We start from the raw sequence: 19017 nt of genomic DNA on the forward strand, positions 1-19017 counted from the left end.
CCAGTAAAATAATTTCTTTGGCCTAGAAAAAAAATAAAATAATATAACTTTTAATTCTTTAATTATTTTAAATAATTATATTTCTTAGTGAATCCCTTAAACTTCTCAGAATCAGTTTTTTATCTGTAAATGGTGATGACAATAATGACCAAATATAGTAATTATGAGGCTAAAATAAAGTACCCAATACAGTGTAGTAGGCACTTGCTAAATATTAGTTCTCTCAATGTTAAGTGCTAATATTCAATTTCTCTGTTAAAATAGGAGAATTAAAATCTCTCACAGAATTTTTTCTCTTTTATATCTAAAGATATGAACCAAGTTTTTAAAAGTAAAAACTTGCCAAAACTCAACAAACCCAGCCAAATCAGGAAAAAGACACATTTTCATGCCATAAATTTCAAAACCTGACAGCCAAGGACACAAATAGATGATTCTGGATCCCAGTGGAGCAGAACGCTTCAGACGGCTCTTGAGTCTGTCCCCAGAATCCATATGGGAGAGGCAGAAAAATGCTGAAAAGTATCACCAACATTCCTACAATGAGACCACAAAACTAAACTACACTGAGATGCATGGGTTCAAAATAAAATGCACTAATTTGTTCTTATTCATGAGATTCCACTTGAGCTCCCCAAGTGTCTTCTACCAACCAAAATATGAGTGAACACACCCCAAACCCTGGCTATAAAGGAGCTGTGAAATGCTGTTAGCTTTCCAGCCTCTGCTCTACAGGAACATACCAGGAAGGGGGGTGTTGAATGGAGGTTGAGTGAGTCTGTCTGTACTATCCACTATTGCAGCTGATACAATAGCCACATCTCTCATAATCTATCCCTATGGTGACTCAACATCCATATGCATTTGCCTCTCAATAACTCATGTTGTTTCCTTTCTTTTTTAACTATCATGACCATCTATCCATGTTAAAACATCTCCAACATCAGTTTTCATATTGAAGAAGATAGAGGGAATCGTAATTAACATGCCAAGAACAGTGTGTCATGTTTCAGTACATCTAAAGTACTGTGTCTTAAAGTATGGTCCAAAGAATCACCTCCAGTACCTATTAAATATGGAGACTAGGAGACCCATCTCTGACATATAACATCTTGATCTATAGAAGTAGGGCCCAGAAATTCACATTTGTAACAAGTTCCCAGAAAATGTTTATCTCACTCAGTCTGAGAATCACTCATTAATTTTAAAGGGAGAACCTGTTTCCCCCAACACACCAGAATATTTCCGTGTTCTTGAACTTTTCTGCTCTCTGATTTTTATTTTAGGAGACAACAATGGATGGTTTTTGCAAATTGAGAAAAATTTTATCAATTACAACAGAACAACCTTCCCATATCTCTTTGAGTCTGAAACACCGAAATGCTGTAAGTAACCAGAGGGGTTGAGTCTCCTTTTCCATGAGTTCATGAGACACCATGTCTTTAAAAGTTGGATCCAACATTTAAAAAAAAAAAAAAGGCTAGTTATAGTTTTCCTGTTGCAAACTCTATTAGATATGCAGTCTTAATTTGAGAATTTTATATAAAAATGACTCAGGGATCTTAACTGTAAAAGTAATAAATCATGCTAGGTATTGTTGTAAATAAAATTACTGTCAGTCAAGGTTGCAATTTTATATGTCCCCTTTTTACAGTCATTATAAACTCTGATATAAAGGAAACTGAAAATAGAAGAGCATAAAAGCTATTTGGATTTTAATGCTTGTAAGTGAAAAATCTTCTGAGGTCTAAACTATGCTTTAGAGATAAAAAAAAAAAAGGCCTTATTAATTATAACCTGCCATGTTTAATGATATATTAAAAACCTACAAAAACACTAGAGGGGGTGTGGGAGGGTATAACCTTGAGGATTAAGCCTTTAATATTTTAGATCAGGAAGATCTATATGAATAATTCCTTTTAAATAAATTTAGTCTATTCTAATAAATTGTGCCAATGTAAATTTGCACCTTGGAATTATAATTTTGATTCTAGCTTTTCAAAACCTCAGTTGAGCCCTAGCTGGTTTTGGCTCAGTAGATAGAGCCTCAGCCTGCAGACTGCAGGGTCCCAGATTCAATTCCATTTAAGGGCACATGCCTGGGTTGTGGGCTCAATCCCCAGTAGAGGGTGTGCAGAAGGCAGCCGATCAATGATTCTATCTCATCATTGATGTTTCTATTTCTCTCTCCCTCTCCCTTTCTCTCTGAAATCAATAAAAACATTTAAACAAACAAAACAAAACAAAACAAAACACCTCAGTTAAAAAGCAGGGGTTGGGGGGAGGGGTACTTTACTATTTTTGTTTCCTTTATGTTCTACCACAAATTGTAAATTATAGCTTTTGTTTTCATTTTTAACATTTCTGTCTTTACTACTCAAATGAGATTAATAAAAACTACTAGCAATCCCCAGTTTAAGGGAGTGTACATTCTTCCCGTAAGTCTCATAGGCTACTCAGCAATCTGTCTCGGCCTCACGTTGTTTCCCAGAATATGAAGACCAAATTACTAGATCATTGAAAAATGAAAAGCTTGGGAAAAGAAAAAAGTTCACAGGTATAATTTAACTGCTAATATAATGAAAAAATGACAATGGATTAAGCCACATTTCTCAAAACATAGTTTTTCTTTTCTTTTTGTTTTATGTATACTTTTCATATCTTAAATTTTAACTGAATCTTCTTATATCTCACCTATTCCCAAAAGGCTTTTAGGCAGTTCACAATAAAACTATGGCTACTAACAGACTTAAACCATTAACATAACATAAATGACAACAATTGAGTGGTGAGTAGGAAAAGGAATGGAAAAGGAAATTAAGGAAATCTTCACTGAGAAAAGTTCAGTAGCTGCATACAAAGCTTAGTTCTGAATTTTGTAGTCATTAGGTCAAAGAGGGGGGAAATAGGCTACATGACTTTCTTAGTCTGGTTTCTAAAGTAAAAACAAACAAATGGGAGGAAAACCGATCAAGTAAGCAAGAGAAATTAATTTTTGCCTGAACCTGAACTCTGAGAGAAATTTGTCACAAGTAATATTACACAACAAAAATGGAATTATACAATAAATGATGTATCAAAAATACAGAGGTAATTTTTTATCAGTACTTAGTAAAGAACAAATATATACTTTTAATTATTTTTAAAGACAATTCAAGGAGAGGTGGTAATAAATATCTTTTTAAAACTTAAAAGCAAGCAATGTAAAATGGGATATAAAATGTAGTATAAAATTTGGGAGTGATACTTGAATTAAGGTTCCTATTGTGCCACTTTATCTGAATCAGATTATTATAAGGATTTATTGGAAATTAAACTGAGGATGGCTGATAATCATTTTTGGCTGAATGACAGAATGTGGTGAGCTCACATTTATAAAGTGTACCTCTCAAGAAGAGTGTCACAGAAAACATGTATCTACTGTTAACTAATGTATTAATAAAGTTTACACTTGAGGGACTTGGAAAGTACAGAGATTTGGAAAGAATTCTTTACTCAGCCATAATTTCATTGACTAGCTGGTACATTGCTCATCCTTTTCTATTTTAACATAGTGAAATTTCCTGTTCAAGCCATTTTTATCATATTTTCAGTTAGCATTTTAGCATAATATAAAACACAACCATATTATAACCACTGGAGTTAAGCTAATCTCACTGCCCTTCTTACTCTCACTCCCAGGACCTTCATCTTCCTGCCAAACCCTCACCATTCCTTCCCCACAACATAAACACACTCACGCTGGAATGGATTTTACGTGAAGAGACAGAATCAGTTTTCAGAGACTCATAACCAAAGCGGTCACTTACCACTATAAAGCTGTTTAGTTCTTGGCAGAGACTCTGTTTATAAAAAACACAAATCCTAAGCTATCATCTTGATCTCTCATGGTCTTGTAAAGGTGTCTGCAGAGTTATTTGGGAGGAGAGGAAGTACAGCTGTCACCAGCCAGTATCTGAGCAAAGGAGAACCATTACTATTTCCAAGGCTGCAGCCAATCGTGCTGGTGAGCAGTCACCCACCAGCTTTGTCACGGGAATCTCTACTCTGCCATTAAGACACAGTTCTAGTCACTGTAAAAGTCATAACTGAAGCCTGCAAGCAGGAAATTCTCATAGAAAGTTTTGTTCCTCCTATGATCTTTTAAAATGTTGTTTGCTGTTATCGTTTTTAAAATAGGTAATTGTATAGAAAACACTGTACTTCTGAATCTTGGAGGAAGCTGGTTGACTTAGCTACACATGTTCCCATCTTAATATGGCAACGGTTAGGAGAAGCTGATCCACTGGGACATCTGGACACAGTCTATACCTACTTTGCCTGTTCTCTGTAGACATTGGAGCCTGTAACCTTAACCTCTGCTATACAGTTCAGGGCTTCAAAGTAAATGTAGAAGGGGAGCATTCCTCCTCACTCTCAGTAATCATCTATTCCTCATAGAGGCAGGAATCAGGCTATATTTATTACACCTAGTAATAATCCCATTTTACTCTTTAGCTAGATGAGCGCATTACTGCAAGTCTCATGTAGACTTTAGAAATATTAGGTCTCATCTTTAACACTATCACTCTAGCCCCACATGATAACCAAAGGCATATATCTCATTCTCCCTCTTTCCAATACCCATTGGTAAGAAGAAAATAGCTTTGTGTAAAAATATGTTCAATTCCATAAATGACATTTTAGACATTCTTACATCCCTGCAAAAGCCAAAAGATCACTTTAAAATCCTTCGAAAAACTCCTGAATTTTTCAGGAAAAAGAAAAATCAACCAACACTATAGCTCAGCATGTAGTTCTTCGCCTGCATGATAGTTAAAAATGATTTAGTCCTCCATTAAAGATTTGATTATATTGTCAGTAAACACTTTATTCTTAAGTAGCAGCTTTAATGTGGACATTAAAGGCCATCACACACTATCATATCTCCCTCAGACTAGCTTTTCTCCTGAGGTAAGCAAGAGCGGATGATTTAATTCATTTGCAAAAATTAAAAATAAATAAATAAAGGAGAATTGCAGTCTGCTATTTAAACCTGTATATTTTTATATCTTAATGTTCTAGCACCATGTAATGTCAAGTTAAAAGCAAACTTTGGAACCTTAATTTAAAGCACTGACCAAATTGCTTAGGTAAGACAAGATAGACTTTGTACTAAATAATTTTCATAGCTTTTTCTTACTTTCCATTACCCTCCTGTTCCTGGTCGCTCACTGCCCTCATGTCTTACTTCCTCCTCTTTATTCAGCGGTCGGTTTTGTGCCCATGACATGTCTTTGCCAAGATTTACAGCTTGACTGTGATGAGTCCAAATTACGAGCTGTTCCATCAGTTTCTTCAAATGTGACCTCCATGTAAGTAGAAAAGAATGGCTTCACCTGAGCCAGAATAGTCCTTGGAAAACCGTGTCATAATTAAGGCCTTGTCATTCTTGATATAGTACATTTTTACTCAAAGATCATGTCATTGCTCCATGCTCGATTCTGGTTGCTGATATTTATTTTGCATTTATTAAATGCTACCCTTATTCCATGTATTAACTTAGTTAGTCCTTCATAACAATATAGTGTCACCATATTTCATCTAAACAAAGGATGCCATCAATTGTATGTGCTGCTAAAGAAAAAAAGCTGCCAATTAAACTTTTATATAGAGCTTTCTTATTTTATCAAGTGTTTGCTTGACACATATTGAAAGAGTTCTTTTAGCATTTATTGAACATAAATTTTAATGCACTCTGATATAGAAATTTTTAAAAAGTTAAATAAATGGGATTAAATATTTTCAAAGCTTCACATTTAAAATTAAACTCTTCTGAATCACATTTGGTTTGGAGATGTTGATATTGGGGTTTTTTTCTTAAGTAACTCAAACTTATATATGTAAAACAGAAATCTTGATAATAAGTGGTTTGTTGATCCAGTACAAATTTGAATTCAGCAAACTTCAGCACCACAAATATACACATTTGGCTGAGACTTTCAAAAGAAATCAGTAAAAAATAGATATTTTAATCCAATATTTTTGCTGAGGTTTTTTGTTTTCATCCAGATGTTTTAGTGACTTATGGCTCTGTGTATATGAGGGCAAAAATAGAAGTTATTCTTAAATTTATAAATGTTGGCAAGTTCTGCCTTGTTTTAACCCAAATCACATAACCCAGCAAATCATATGCTTAGTATATATAAGGGGTTAGGAATAGCCATGATGATAGTGGTGCCATCAAATTAAGAGAATCTGGGAGTTTACCCAAGTGATGTCATCTGGAGACTTTACCCAAATTGACACTGAGCTGAGAGCATCCAGCAGGGTAAGCTACAGAGACTTTTCCAAAGGAAGCAATATTCCCACTTAAACTAAGGATAGCATTCTTTCCTAGCCTCAATTCACCAATGCTCTCTGTTATAGTAATTAGTCTTACTAGAAAAATAATAATAATCTCTTCCCCAAAAAATCTGAGATCCTATGGAGAGTTTCCATGATTTAAATTCTGACTGGAACTGCTGGATTTTTATAATGTATGATGATTTCATTCTATATTCAAAGAAAAAAGTATCGCCCCAGTGCTTATATCAAATTACTCGAAAATCCAAACCAAAGAATACCTTGATGCTACCAATCTTATTTTTTATTTTTCCACAAATAAAATTTCATTTCATCTTTAAGCAATTCAGCTAATCTTTGTTAACGAGAAACAGAAGAAGAGCGCTGGAGAAATAGAGGAGCATAAGGCAATGACTAACTAGAAAGTGCACGTCCCACCTAAAGGTATTCTGATTCAATTTAAAAAAAATAAAAAAAAGCTCTTCTGGCTCAGTACATACATACATACATACATCATACATACATATGTACATATATATTCATTCGTACGTACACACATACATATATACATAAAGAGATGTGTGCATACATATGAGCCACCGGTTTTCAACCCTTGGTATAAGGAAAAAACGGGAATCATAAATGATTGGCTACAGAAAGACGAGGATGAAGGAAGAGTCCAAGATGACTGCGAGGTTTCTATTCTGAGTAATACAGTGATCCAAGGATGGGGAGACTGGTGGCAATAAGTAGGGGAGGACTCCAGTTTTAGAAGTTTCTTTCAATTTGAGGTTAACAGGTCATGCCGTGGAAATTTCCTACAGGAATTTGGAGATGTGAGAACGAAGCGCAGAAGTTTATGTCTGTACCACTTTATTTTATTTTGTGTTTTTTAAAAATAGCATTTTCTTGCACTTTGGGTTGAGCAGCTTGATTGAGGGTGTCCATTTCTATTTTTCTCTGCAGAACACTGACTCAGCATCACATCTCATCCCAGTGTTTGTTCCACTCCACAGAGAAAAGGCTTTAGAGCAAATACATTAGGAGAGTAAATATCAAAGTTTATTACTGAGCTCAGTCCATATTTTGAGTTGGAACTATCATAGAGAAATTTCAGATATAGACTAAATCATCTATAAGTAAAGTAGTAAAGAAGCCAATAACCCAACTAATACTTATTGAAGTTGGGATTGTTAAAGATATTTCACATAAATGCTAATGAACAAAAGAGACAAATATATAAATATGTTTGTTTCTGCATTGTTCTAACTTGCTAAATATTAACTCTATGAAAGCTGACATTAAGGTCCTGGAATTTTATCATTAAAATGATATCACCCAATAAGAACTTTCTTTATAAAAACTAGAGGTAGCTCTAACAATAATAATAAAGCCAGCAGTTGCTCTCTTTCATTCACATACTTCACTTTGTGAAGAGTCAAACTTGGAATTTTAATTTTAAAATAAAAAAATCTATTATATTAAAAAGAATTTGGGTTTGTTCTATTAAGTGTGAATAACAACACCTACCTCCTTCCATTTCCTGGGGCCCTATGTAAATATAGAGAATGCTATTTGTGAAAACATTTGGCATCATTTAGAAAGAAAGAGCCTATAAATTCTAGGCACCATTAATAAAAACCCAAATTTCTAAGAAACATTATTTAAGAGACCTTAAAGGGTTGGGAACCTTTTTTCTGCCAAGGGCCATTTGGATCTTTGTAGCATCATTTGCAGGCCACACAAAATTATCAACTTAAAAATTAGCCTGCTATATTTGGTCAAACATTTAATTAACTCACCGCTAATGCCTTGGCAGGGCCAAACCAAATGCAATTAACCTCTTCCTCTTGGGTTCTCTCATGGGACCTCACTTGTGTCTCTTTTAAGTATATCAAAGATTCTTCTTGTACACCGGGCCTCCAGTGTTAGTAATAATAATAGCATCATATTATGAGAGGTAATCCATTCTTTCACAATTAAAGAAAAAGACTGACATGGAAAAATTATGTATGATTCATGTAAGGGATTCCAGCTGCAATTGTTTGGGGATTCTTTTGTTTTTGTTTTTTTATGTTTTGTTTTATTTTGTTGCTTGTTTTATTTTGTTACCACTACCTTACATTGCTTTTCTTAAAAAAAAATTTTAAAGGTTTAGGTCATTCTCAACACAACCACATTTAAAGTGGACATGGTCTGTGTCAAGCTGCTTTTCAAATTGCGATGCAAGGCAAAATCTTTCCATATGATTTATTAGAAATTGAAATGGACCACTTATTGAATAAGGATGGTTCAATTGTATGTACCAATTGACAGTTTTCTTCACAACCAATTTTAAAAGGAAGTAAAAGTAGTGGAATTTGAGCAATGAAATATTGAAGAATATAAAGTTATTCAAGTCCTTGAATGTGTTTTAAAAAGAAACAATATTTTTATTATCATGCAAAAACTGAGATGTTTTCTGATGTTTGTTAAATAAAAGTAGAAAAGGAGAACATAACTAAAAATTATTTTCTCAGTTTTATTATCTTTAATTTGTATGTCAAATTTATAGTGCTGTAATCTAATTTAAGAAAAGAGAATATATTTAATTAATACAAAATCAACAGTTAGACCATGTTTAAATGATACTATGAATATGAGCATAGCATCATGAAACAAAATGTTTCCTGAAAGCTGTTGCTAAAGTAAATAAAGTTTATAATTATCCATATTGTTCTGTTTTTAAAATAAAGAAAAGCAAACTTCAAGTAAGAATCCAAATTTACCTTTATTTCAGGTCACTTCAGAGGAACTTAATAAGAAAACTTCCTCCTGATGCCTTCAAGAAGTACCATGATCTTCGGACACTGTAAGAAAAAAGTTTTAATTTTTTTAAATTTAATTATTGGTATTAAAATTAACATTTTTGGCATATCTATTTCTTCCCATGTCTGTAACACCAACATTACCACTGTTTAAACTTAATCCTCTTTGGGGACTTCTTTAGCTATTAGCTGGAGACTACCAGGTAATTTTTTTCAGTAGTTGTAAAAGCCATTCTAGAAAAATCTTATATACCTATCCCCAAGGAAACTAGAGAATGTGTGTTGTAAATTTTCCTGCCCTACTCTGCCAAAATGAGGACCATCAGAAGGTTTCACTCTCTGCACTATTTAGCAATGGATCACCTCAACACACACCTTAAAGAAAGATATGAAGAACTTGTACTACATCTGCAGTCAAGATTAGATAGTGAAGAGTTTTCCCCCATAGCCTGGCCAACATGGCTCAGTGGTTGAGCATCTACCTGTGAACCAGGAGGTCATGGTTCAATTCCCAGTCAGAGCAAATGTCCGGTGTTGGAGGCTCCATCACCAGTGGGAGTGTGCATGAGGCAGCCGCTCAATAATTCTCTTTTTAAAAATATATACTATTATATATTTATTGATTTCAGAGAGGAAGGGAGAGAGGGAGAGAGAGAGAAACATCAATGATGAGAGCGAATCATTGATCGGCTTACCTCCTGCATGCCCCACACTGGGGATGGAGCCCAAAACCTGGGCATGTACCCTGACAGGGAATCGAACCATGACCTCCAGATTCATAGATCAACGCTCAACCACTGAACCACACAGGCTGGGTCAGTGATTCTCTTTTATCATTGATGTTTCTATCTCTCTCTCCCTCTCCCTTCCTCTCTGAAATATATATATATATATATATATATATATATATATATATATATATATATATATATAAAAAATAAAATAAAAAGAGCTTCCCCTGCCCCCAGTTTTGCAAACTCAGTCTCCACCTAAGATAGTGAGTCCTTGCGCTTTGAAACCACTGAGCATGTTGTTTGGGGGACTAAATTCCATTTTCACATCTGCCTTGCAGGTTGAGTTTTATTTTGGCCTCAAGTAGTATCTGACATGCTAGCTTCTCTTTAGTTTAGGTGGACTTTAGAGTGATGTATGTACTCTCAAAATCCAAAATGATCTAGGTGATGTTAACTGATTATTTAGGTCAACATGTAAGTAAATCGTATTGTCATATGCTTGTGTTTAAATATTTTGAATCTGCAAAAAAAAAGTATATTTCATATATGAAAACAGAAATTTCAATAAAAATTACTTTTTAGAATTTTATTCTGGACATTTATCAATCAACAAAAAAGAACTTGTCAAAATTACGCCTGCTACAAAAATTTCAAGATGATACTTCTTTATGTTATCTTCTGATTTCTGTAATATGAAGAGTTTTTCTGATCTGTAGCACCACCTTATGTCCACATGTTTAAAAGAAGTTAGGACTTCAAATTTAAATAGCAAAATTCAGGTTTATATATTTAGGATTTTTAAACAATGAACATTAAATTAATTCGTGAACAGCCAATTTGTTCCAAATAATAAAAAACCAAAATAGCCTAATTTAAAAAAATTCTAATTGGTTATCAGGTGTATAGCTTGGCTCAGCCTCCAGAAAATATACTGCATTGCTTGCTCATTACAATAGTTATAAATAAATAAATAAATAAATAAATAAATAAATAAATAAATATTGAAGTCTATGTATTAGTGAGAAAGATGCATTACCTACTATGTGATTGGGCCACATGATCTGTGAAATTGCTATGCGTAATAAATTTAATAATAACATTTTTATAATCAAAGTTAGGTTTTCTTGCATGTTGCAGAAATAAGGGATCTCTTTTAGTCAAAATTTCTAATTAAGTGTTCGTATTGGTTTCTCCCTTATCATTCCTAAAATTTATAAAATGTATACATATACTCAGACTACCCTAAAGGACAACTCTCAGAGCACGAACTCAGGCTTGGAGGCCCTCCTCGGTCATCCCCACCACCTGGGCCATAGAAGCACAAAGCTTCACCGATGAATATGATGCAATTGCTTGTGCTCTGGGACCTATTTCCTTTGACCTCCAGCTGCCTCAGGGTCAAACCATCAATGTGACTTTAGTTATTAACTAAGTAAGCCTGCCTTCTTGTCCTGATATTCCTATCTAATTTATATTCTTCTGGTCCTGATTCTTTTCATTTCTATTTTTCTCTTTGTCATGTATATTCCTCATAAGTTTCCTTAAACATTTTTTTTGTGGGGGGGCAAGACTTTGGGTGTCAAATTAATAAGATTAAAGTCGACTTGCTTAGCAGATTTGTGATTAACATGGAATATTTCTGGGGGGCCTTAAAGATGTCACATACTTGTATGTTTGCCAACACTATGTCAAACACCAACAAGTTTGAAAAATTATAGCAGGAAATGCTAAAAAGTCTGACTATCTGTGCCTTACTGTGCATTAAAATTTCATTCCCAGAAAATTCAAATATTAAATTTTAGCTATTACCTTTTTTACCTTTACAACTAGTATTTCTAAATTAAAAACTAGCCTAATCATGCATGAATTTAAAATAGCAAAACAAAGTTACATGATGTCCACATTCACTAAATTATTTCATTATATATACCTTTTATAATTAAAAATTTTTTTAAATTGTGGTAAAATACATATGACATAAATGTACCCTCTTAACCATTTTTAAGTGTAGGTTTCGAGGCATTAAGTACTTCACATCATTGTGCTACCATCACCACCATCTAGCCACAGAATTCTTTTCATCTTGCAGAACTGTTTTTTCATTTATTTATTTTTAATCTTAGAACAGTTTTAGGTTTACGGAAAAATCATGAAGATAATACAGAGGATACCCACATACCCCTCACCTAGTTTCCCCAATTATTATCATCTTCTATTATTATAGCATACTTGTTACAATTAATGAATTAATATAGATATATCATCATTATCATTATGTTTTCCTTTTAATAATCATTTTCACAGGTTCCTGCAAAACAATAAGATTAGATCCATATCCAAGCATTCTTTCAGAGGACTGTACAATCTTACTAAACTGTAAGTACCAATTAATTTGCCCATTCCACAGTGGTGTGTCAGCCTGTCCCATCCCAGTCCATACCAGCCCTCCAGCCCACAACAATGCCTAGGAGATGTGCAAAGAGCTGAAGGGGCACATAGCATTGCAGCTAAGAGCATGGGATTCTGAGTCATACAGGCTTTCAGGTCCTCACTTCATCACTCACTTAAGTGTGTGAAGTTTAGCAATTTATTTTTCTTTCTAAGCATCAGTTGCCTCTCCTGTGAAATATAAATTATAACAGTACCTACCTCAAGACTGTTGTGAGGAACAAATGAGAAAATTTATGGAAAGAATTAGGCACACTGTGCCTGACATATAACAAGAACTATCTATATATATAAAAAGCCAGCCACTGGATCGACCCAAACAACCAGTCGCTATGACACCCAATAAGGCCAGTGAACCCGCCTGATCAGGGGTGGGGCCGGCCAGCCAACCTCCCTCGGCCCCTACCCCCCGCTGGTCCCGCCCCTGATCGCTCCCTCTACCCAAATAGGGGGTGGGGCCGGCCAGTCAATCTCCTGCAGTCCCTCCTCCTGCCCGGCCCCACCCCAGACCTGCCCCCCCACCCCAATCAGGACAAGGCTGGCCAGACAACTGCCTGCGGCCCCTTCCCCCAGCCAGCCCCGCCCCTGATGGGCCCCCACCACCCCATTTGGGTCAGGCCAGCCAGCCCACTGCCCACAGCCCTTCCCCACAGCTGGCCCAGCCCCCAATTGGCCAGCCACCCCAATTGGGGGTGGGTCCCACCGGCCAATTGCCCTCAGCCCCTCCCCCAAGCTGGCCCAGCCCTAATCAGCCCCAATCGGGGCAGACCAGCTGGCCAACCTCCCACCATCTCCTCCTCCCAACAGGTCCAGCCCTAATCCACCCCGATTGGATTCGTGCACTGGGCCTCTAGTCCTATATAATAAAACCCTAATATGCAAATCTACCAAACAGCAGAACAACTGGTCGCTATGATGTGCACTGACCACCAGTGGCAGATGCTCAATGCAGGAGCTGACCCCTGGTGGTCAGTGCACTTCCACAGGGGGAGTACCACTCAGCCAGAAGCTGGGCTCATAGCTGGTGAGTGAGCACAGCATTGGTGGTGAGAGCCCCTCCCGCCTCCACGGCAGCACTAAGGACCCCTCGGGGGATATCCACCTGCCAGCTTAGGCCCAGAGAGTGGGTCTAAGCCGGCAGGCAGACATCCCCCGACGGGTCCCAGACTACGAGAGGGTGCAGGCCGGGCTGAGGGACCGCCCCCACACACACCAGTGCACAAATGTTGTGCACCAGGAAACTAATTATTATGTAATGCATTAGTCATGGTGACAAGAATAATGATTGAATAAATTTAACCGAAATAAGAAAGTCTGATGATGATTAAAATTCATAAGGGAAAAACCCAAAGACTTCCCTAGTTATTCTTTTTCTATTAATCCTGCTTTTATGAATATATAAAGGTTGAAAAAGTAAAATATTTTTCAATTGTGGTAAATATGCTCACATAAAATTTACCATGTTGACCATTTTAAGTGTACAGTTCCACGGCAATAAGTATATTCACATTGCTGTGTAACCATCACCACCATCCATCTCTAGAACTTTTCTATCTTCTTCAACTAAAACTCTGTACCCATTAAATAATAACTCACCACTCCCCCACCCCTGAACTCCCACAACCACCGTTCTGCTTTCTGTCTCTATGAATTTGACTACTCTAGGTACCTCAGCGAGGTGGACTCATATTCTATTTGTCCTTTTGTGTCAGGCTTATTTCACATAGCACAATGTCTTCAAGTTCATTCCTATTGCAACATGTGTCAGAATTTCCTTCCTTTTTTAAGGCTAAGTAGTATTTCATTGTATGTATACACCACATTTTGTTTATCCGTTCTCCCATCAATAGACATTTGGGTTGCTTCCACCTTTTGTCTATTGTGAATGATGCTGCTGTGGACATGGGTGCACAAATATTTGTTTGAGTCTTTGCTTTCAGTTCTTTTAGATATATACCCAGAAGTGGCTTTGCTGGGTCATAAGGTAATTTCTATGTTTAATTTTTTTTTTGGAGGAACTTCCATACTGTTTTCCACAGCATCTTCATCATTTGACATTCCCACCAGCAAAGCACAAGGCTTTCAATTCCTCCAAATCTTCACCAACTTATTATTTTCTGGATTTTTGTTGGTGTAATGGTTGTTGTTTTTTATAACCATTATCCTAATGGGTGTGAACTAGTATGTCATGGTTAAGAGTAAAGCTTTTTAAAATGGGCTTTCTCAAAGTTCCATTTGTAGTTATTGAATGGAAACATAACAACAAAAAGTCACATGAATAAACAACTCCCTCTATTTTCCTTTCTCCCCCCTTGCTTTCTATCCTAACCCAAGAGACTCCAACAGATTCCTAGCTTGTGGTATCAGAGTTTGGGATTGAAGGCCACCTAATCATTTTACAAGCAAAATGAAAGAAGCCACTGCAGACTCAAAGCCTTCACAGTAATCACATTCGCCATGTTCTCTTCTCTCCTGTCCCATCCCTGCTCTTTCGTGTCTTAGCAAATTAGCCAAAGTCAATATTCGACTCATGCTCATCAGCCTCCTCACTATCTTTCTCTCCAAACCCCCTATGACTGTTCAAAATGTACTCAACTGCATCTTCTTGGTTTAATGTTGCATGGATGTGGGAGGTGATACAGACCCGGAGAGTAAATTTAAAAGTGTCTTCCATCTCTTTCCATTGTTGTTGTTGTTGTTTTTTTGTGTGTGTGTGTTTTTGTTTTTGTTTTCATAAAAATGGAATATTGTTCGACTACTAAAGATGTCACAGACGTCTAGTTTTTCGTAGATAATCCTCACTTACCTGCTCTTCATTCATCCATAAATATTCACCAGCCCTTATAATGTGCAAGTTCTTCAGCTAGACTTCATGGGGAACCAAGAAAGATAAGTCAGACCAGCTTCCTTCTAGCAGCCCGCACATCAGTGTTTCTGGTACAGCCTTGTACTAACAATGGGGAGACGTGGGCCTCTCATTCTCCAGAAGCTCACTTAGTCTTAGGTGGAGAAACAATCGAAGCATGCACCCAACAAGGGAGAATGATAAAAGAGGTTACTTAAGTCCTAAACCTGTGTCGTTCAAACCAAAACTGCTGCGTACGATGATTCAGTGAAAGGATGGACCATTCTGTGTCCAGAGCAGTGAAGAGTGGCTCTGAAAAGGGACTGGGCTCAACAGATGAACACCGACTGCATGGGTGGATCAAATGTCTGCACCTGGCGGATTTCCACCGGCTTTCAAGGGAGCCCCCCGAGGTATTCAGAGGAAGTGTAGAAGCTATTCTTTACCTCTTCTTGGCCCGCCTGAGGTTCCAGGTTTGAAAGGGAGGGAAGGAAGTGGTTCTAATATGGGGCATCATCCCTTATTGCCCCTAAGCAAAAGTCAAACTTGGTGGGGGAAGGGGAGGTTCCTGTCAGGAGACATTTTACAGGATGTCAACTTAAGATCTGCCGAGTGGAGAAAAGAGAGAAATCGGTGTGGTCCTTGGTATCAGTGGAAGTGAAACTTAAACTGGTACTTGTATATGAAGCATAGGCAGAGAGGAAAAAGAAGAGGAAAGACGTTGAAGTGGGAGGCATGGGCGGAAACATTGTTATATTAAGTACTAGTAATATGTACAGTACTGAGTACTGTGACTTGCCAATGCGGATGCCATGCATTTGCCTCAAATGTTACAACAGCCCTTAGGAGCAGGTACTAATATTATTTAGAGTTAGAGAAGCAATGGCTCTCAGAAGCTAATTGCTTGCTTAAGGTCACACTATAAATAAGGAACAACGCTAGGAATCAAACTGGCAGCAGATTCAGAGCAGTGAATTGATGCACTAAAGAAATTGAGCTAGAAATAAACATGGTGAGAGGAGATCAACATAGAAGAGAGGGGGGTTACTCTGTAAAAGTGTGAGAGGTTGGGCAGGTATGGTGGGTTCAACCTCTTTAGCAAGACATGCCATGTCCTTTTAACCAGAACAGAGGCCCCTGTCTGCCCACCAGGTTCATCTCTTAACTGTCTTCACAGCCGCATGGCGAGGCCACACTGAATTATCCGGCGATCCCTTCACTAGTCACTCTCTGCTTCTTGCCTTTGCATAAGCAATCTCTTCTAACTAGAATAACTTCTGCCCATTCTTAGCTTTGTGAATGGCATGTCTTCGTCCAAGATTCTTCTCGAGCGTGCCTCCTTTGGTAAAGCCTTCCTGCTTCCTCACTCTTTTGTGCTCTGCAGCCCCGACCCCAGCAAAGCCAGGTGTCTTCTCCTCTGCATGATCAGAGCAACATGCACGGTACACTTCTCTCCTCTCCCCTCATTGCTGCAATAACCTGTTCACATGCTGTCTTCCCTTGAGATTCAAGGCCCCTCAAAGAAATAAATGGTATGCTTATCATAAAGCCATAGAGTAGGTGCTCAAAACAATTTGATGAATAAATGAATAGATGAATGAAGACACGGCTGATTGGTTTATTGATTGATTGTGCGAGAATTAGCCATAAAAATGTAAATGATAAAGAACTTTTAGAGATCCAAAGCCAGGGAAATGGCATGATGAGAAGAGTAGATTAAAAAAACTTAAGATGTATGATTATTGTTTTTCATTTCCTTATTACAAAATATCAGGAATACCAATTTTACTGTGGTCATTTCTCCTTTTTCAGGCATCTTAGTAATAACAGAATAACCTTCTTGAAGCCTGGTGTTTTTGAAGATCTCCACAAATTAGAGTGGCTGTACGTTTAATTTATGTGGCATTTTATGGCATTGGTTTTTATGTTCTAAAAATGTATAAGTGAATTGATTTTTTTTTCTTCTGGCTGGCAGGGTAATTGAAGATAATCACCTCAGTCAAATTTCCCCACTAACATTTTATGGACTAAATTCTCTTATACTCTTGTAAGTACTAAAATTAAAGCAAATATTTTAATTAAAAGAAAACACATGTATAAAAATTACTGCTTCTCAGAAGGAAGGTGGGGTGGGGAGAGATTATGCATATATGCATAACCCATGGACACAGCCAATAGGGTGGTGAAAGTCTGGGGGGCATGCAGAGTGAGGGGGTCAATGGGGAAAAAAGGTGGACATATGTAATACTTTCAACAATAAAGACTTTTTTCTAAAGAATGAGAAACAAAATATTTGGGGGGGAAAGTAATCTTTCTATAGTTCCTATTCTGTTTTTGTTTTGTTTTGTTTGCTATTAGTGTTTTGGTGTGTTTTTTTGGGGGGGTATGTTTAAATGTTAAATATTTTGGTTTATTTCTACTTTTTATTTTTGTAATTTTCCATATTATCAACTGTGGCATTATTTCTCATTCTATATCTTATTTGAATCATAGGTTGAAAGTTTATGGAAACATATTTATTTTAGTGGTACTAACTTTCCAAATGCACAACAAAATATAAAAATGATTTTATATATTTCAGTGACTTTGATCCATGTAAACGATAAATCTACATAATTTTTTTTTAATTACTGCTTTAAGTGTAACAGCATTAAGTTTGGAATTGTTAAAACCCTAAAAAAGGCTTTACAACTAAAAACCATTATTTAATTATAGTTTACTAGAGGCCTGGTGCATGAAAATTCATGCACTGGAGCGGAGGTCCCTTAGTCCGGCCTGCCCCCTCTCACAGTCTGGGAGCCCTCAGGGGCGGGAGGCGACCTGGTGATCAGGGGAAGGTGAAGCCCCCATCACACCTCTGCTGTTGCCACTGCCAAAAGTGCAAGCTTCAGGCAGCCCTTGGCAGCTGGGCAGCCACCATCCAAGGCTTGCCTGTACCTTGGGCTGGCCCTGGACAGCTGAGGGGCTGAGGGGACTGGGGGGACTCTGGAGGCAGGTGCGCGGGGCGGGCCTGGCTGTGCTGCGCACCTGCTACCCCAGCAGGGCTGAGGGGACTGGGCGCCGCCATCTTGTGGCTGTGGGCATCACCATCTTTGAGGGTGTGACAGTCAATTAGCATAATCCCTCCTTATTGGCTATGGGCGCCACCATCTTTTGTGAGGGTGTGACAGTCAATTAGCATATTCCCTCTTTATTAGATAGGATAAGGCTATTTTGTAGTTTTAACGATTTTTAAGATTTCCTGTCTTCTACAATTTGAGCCCATCAAAACTGAATACATCTTCACAGTGGTATTTTATTGAAATATTCTTAAGCACACCATTACTGCCTTATGTTAATCTTAGTAAAGAAAAATAACATTCATTTAAAATCACCTCCTTTCTGACCAGCGTGGCTCAGTGGTTGAGCATTGACCTATGAACCAGGAGGTCACAATTCAATTCCCAGTCAGGGTACATGCCTGGGTTGCAGGCTCAGCCCCTAGTAGGAGGCATGCAGGAGGCAGCTGATCAATGATTTTATCTCATCATTAATGTTTCTATCTCTCCCTCTCCCTTCCTCTCTGAAATCAATAAAAATATTTTAATTAAAAACTTAAAAATAACATCACCTCCTTTTTACTGCCCACTATTGAAAGGCACTGGCTTTTTTTTTTTTTTTTAGTTACTAACATTACTGCTTCCTCCATATGACAGATATTATTTATCTAATTTTGTCACTAACAAGCACTGAAATATAAAACACAGGACCAAAATAGAGAAAACAACTAACTTAATAGATTTTCATGGTTTCATAAGAATAATGATAATACCATGTTTGGCTTAAGTTAAATAAAACTACTAGAAAAAAATGTGATTTT

The 19017-nt window shown here is 37.1% G+C and overlaps 1 protein-coding gene across 2 annotated transcripts in view; it reads left to right on the top strand.

Annotated features, from left to right (window-relative positions):
- The window catches only part of RXFP1 (relaxin family peptide receptor 1), a gene marked incomplete at both ends in the record, with an annotated part of 90269 nt that overhangs the window by 44140 nt on the left and 27112 nt on the right, over window positions 1-19017 (top strand). The window contains 6 exons of one of the 2 annotated variants that reach the window (XM_079770425.1): window positions 1287-1385; window positions 5249-5354; window positions 9104-9175; window positions 12170-12241; window positions 16971-17042; window positions 17134-17205. In XM_079770425.1, coding sequence (XP_079626551.1) covers window positions 1287-1385; window positions 5249-5354; window positions 9104-9175; window positions 12170-12241; window positions 16971-17042; window positions 17134-17205 — 493 coding nt within the window. The remainder of the gene's footprint in view (window positions 1-1286; window positions 1386-5248; window positions 5355-9103; window positions 9176-12169; window positions 12242-16970; window positions 17043-17133; window positions 17206-19017) is intronic. The other variant, XM_079770426.1, reaches the window with a different exon arrangement.

The sequence above is a fragment of the Cnephaeus nilssonii genome (assembly GCF_951640355.1).
Source record: "Cnephaeus nilssonii genome assembly, chromosome: 5".
NCBI lineage: Eukaryota > Metazoa > Chordata > Mammalia > Chiroptera > Vespertilionidae > Cnephaeus > Cnephaeus nilssonii.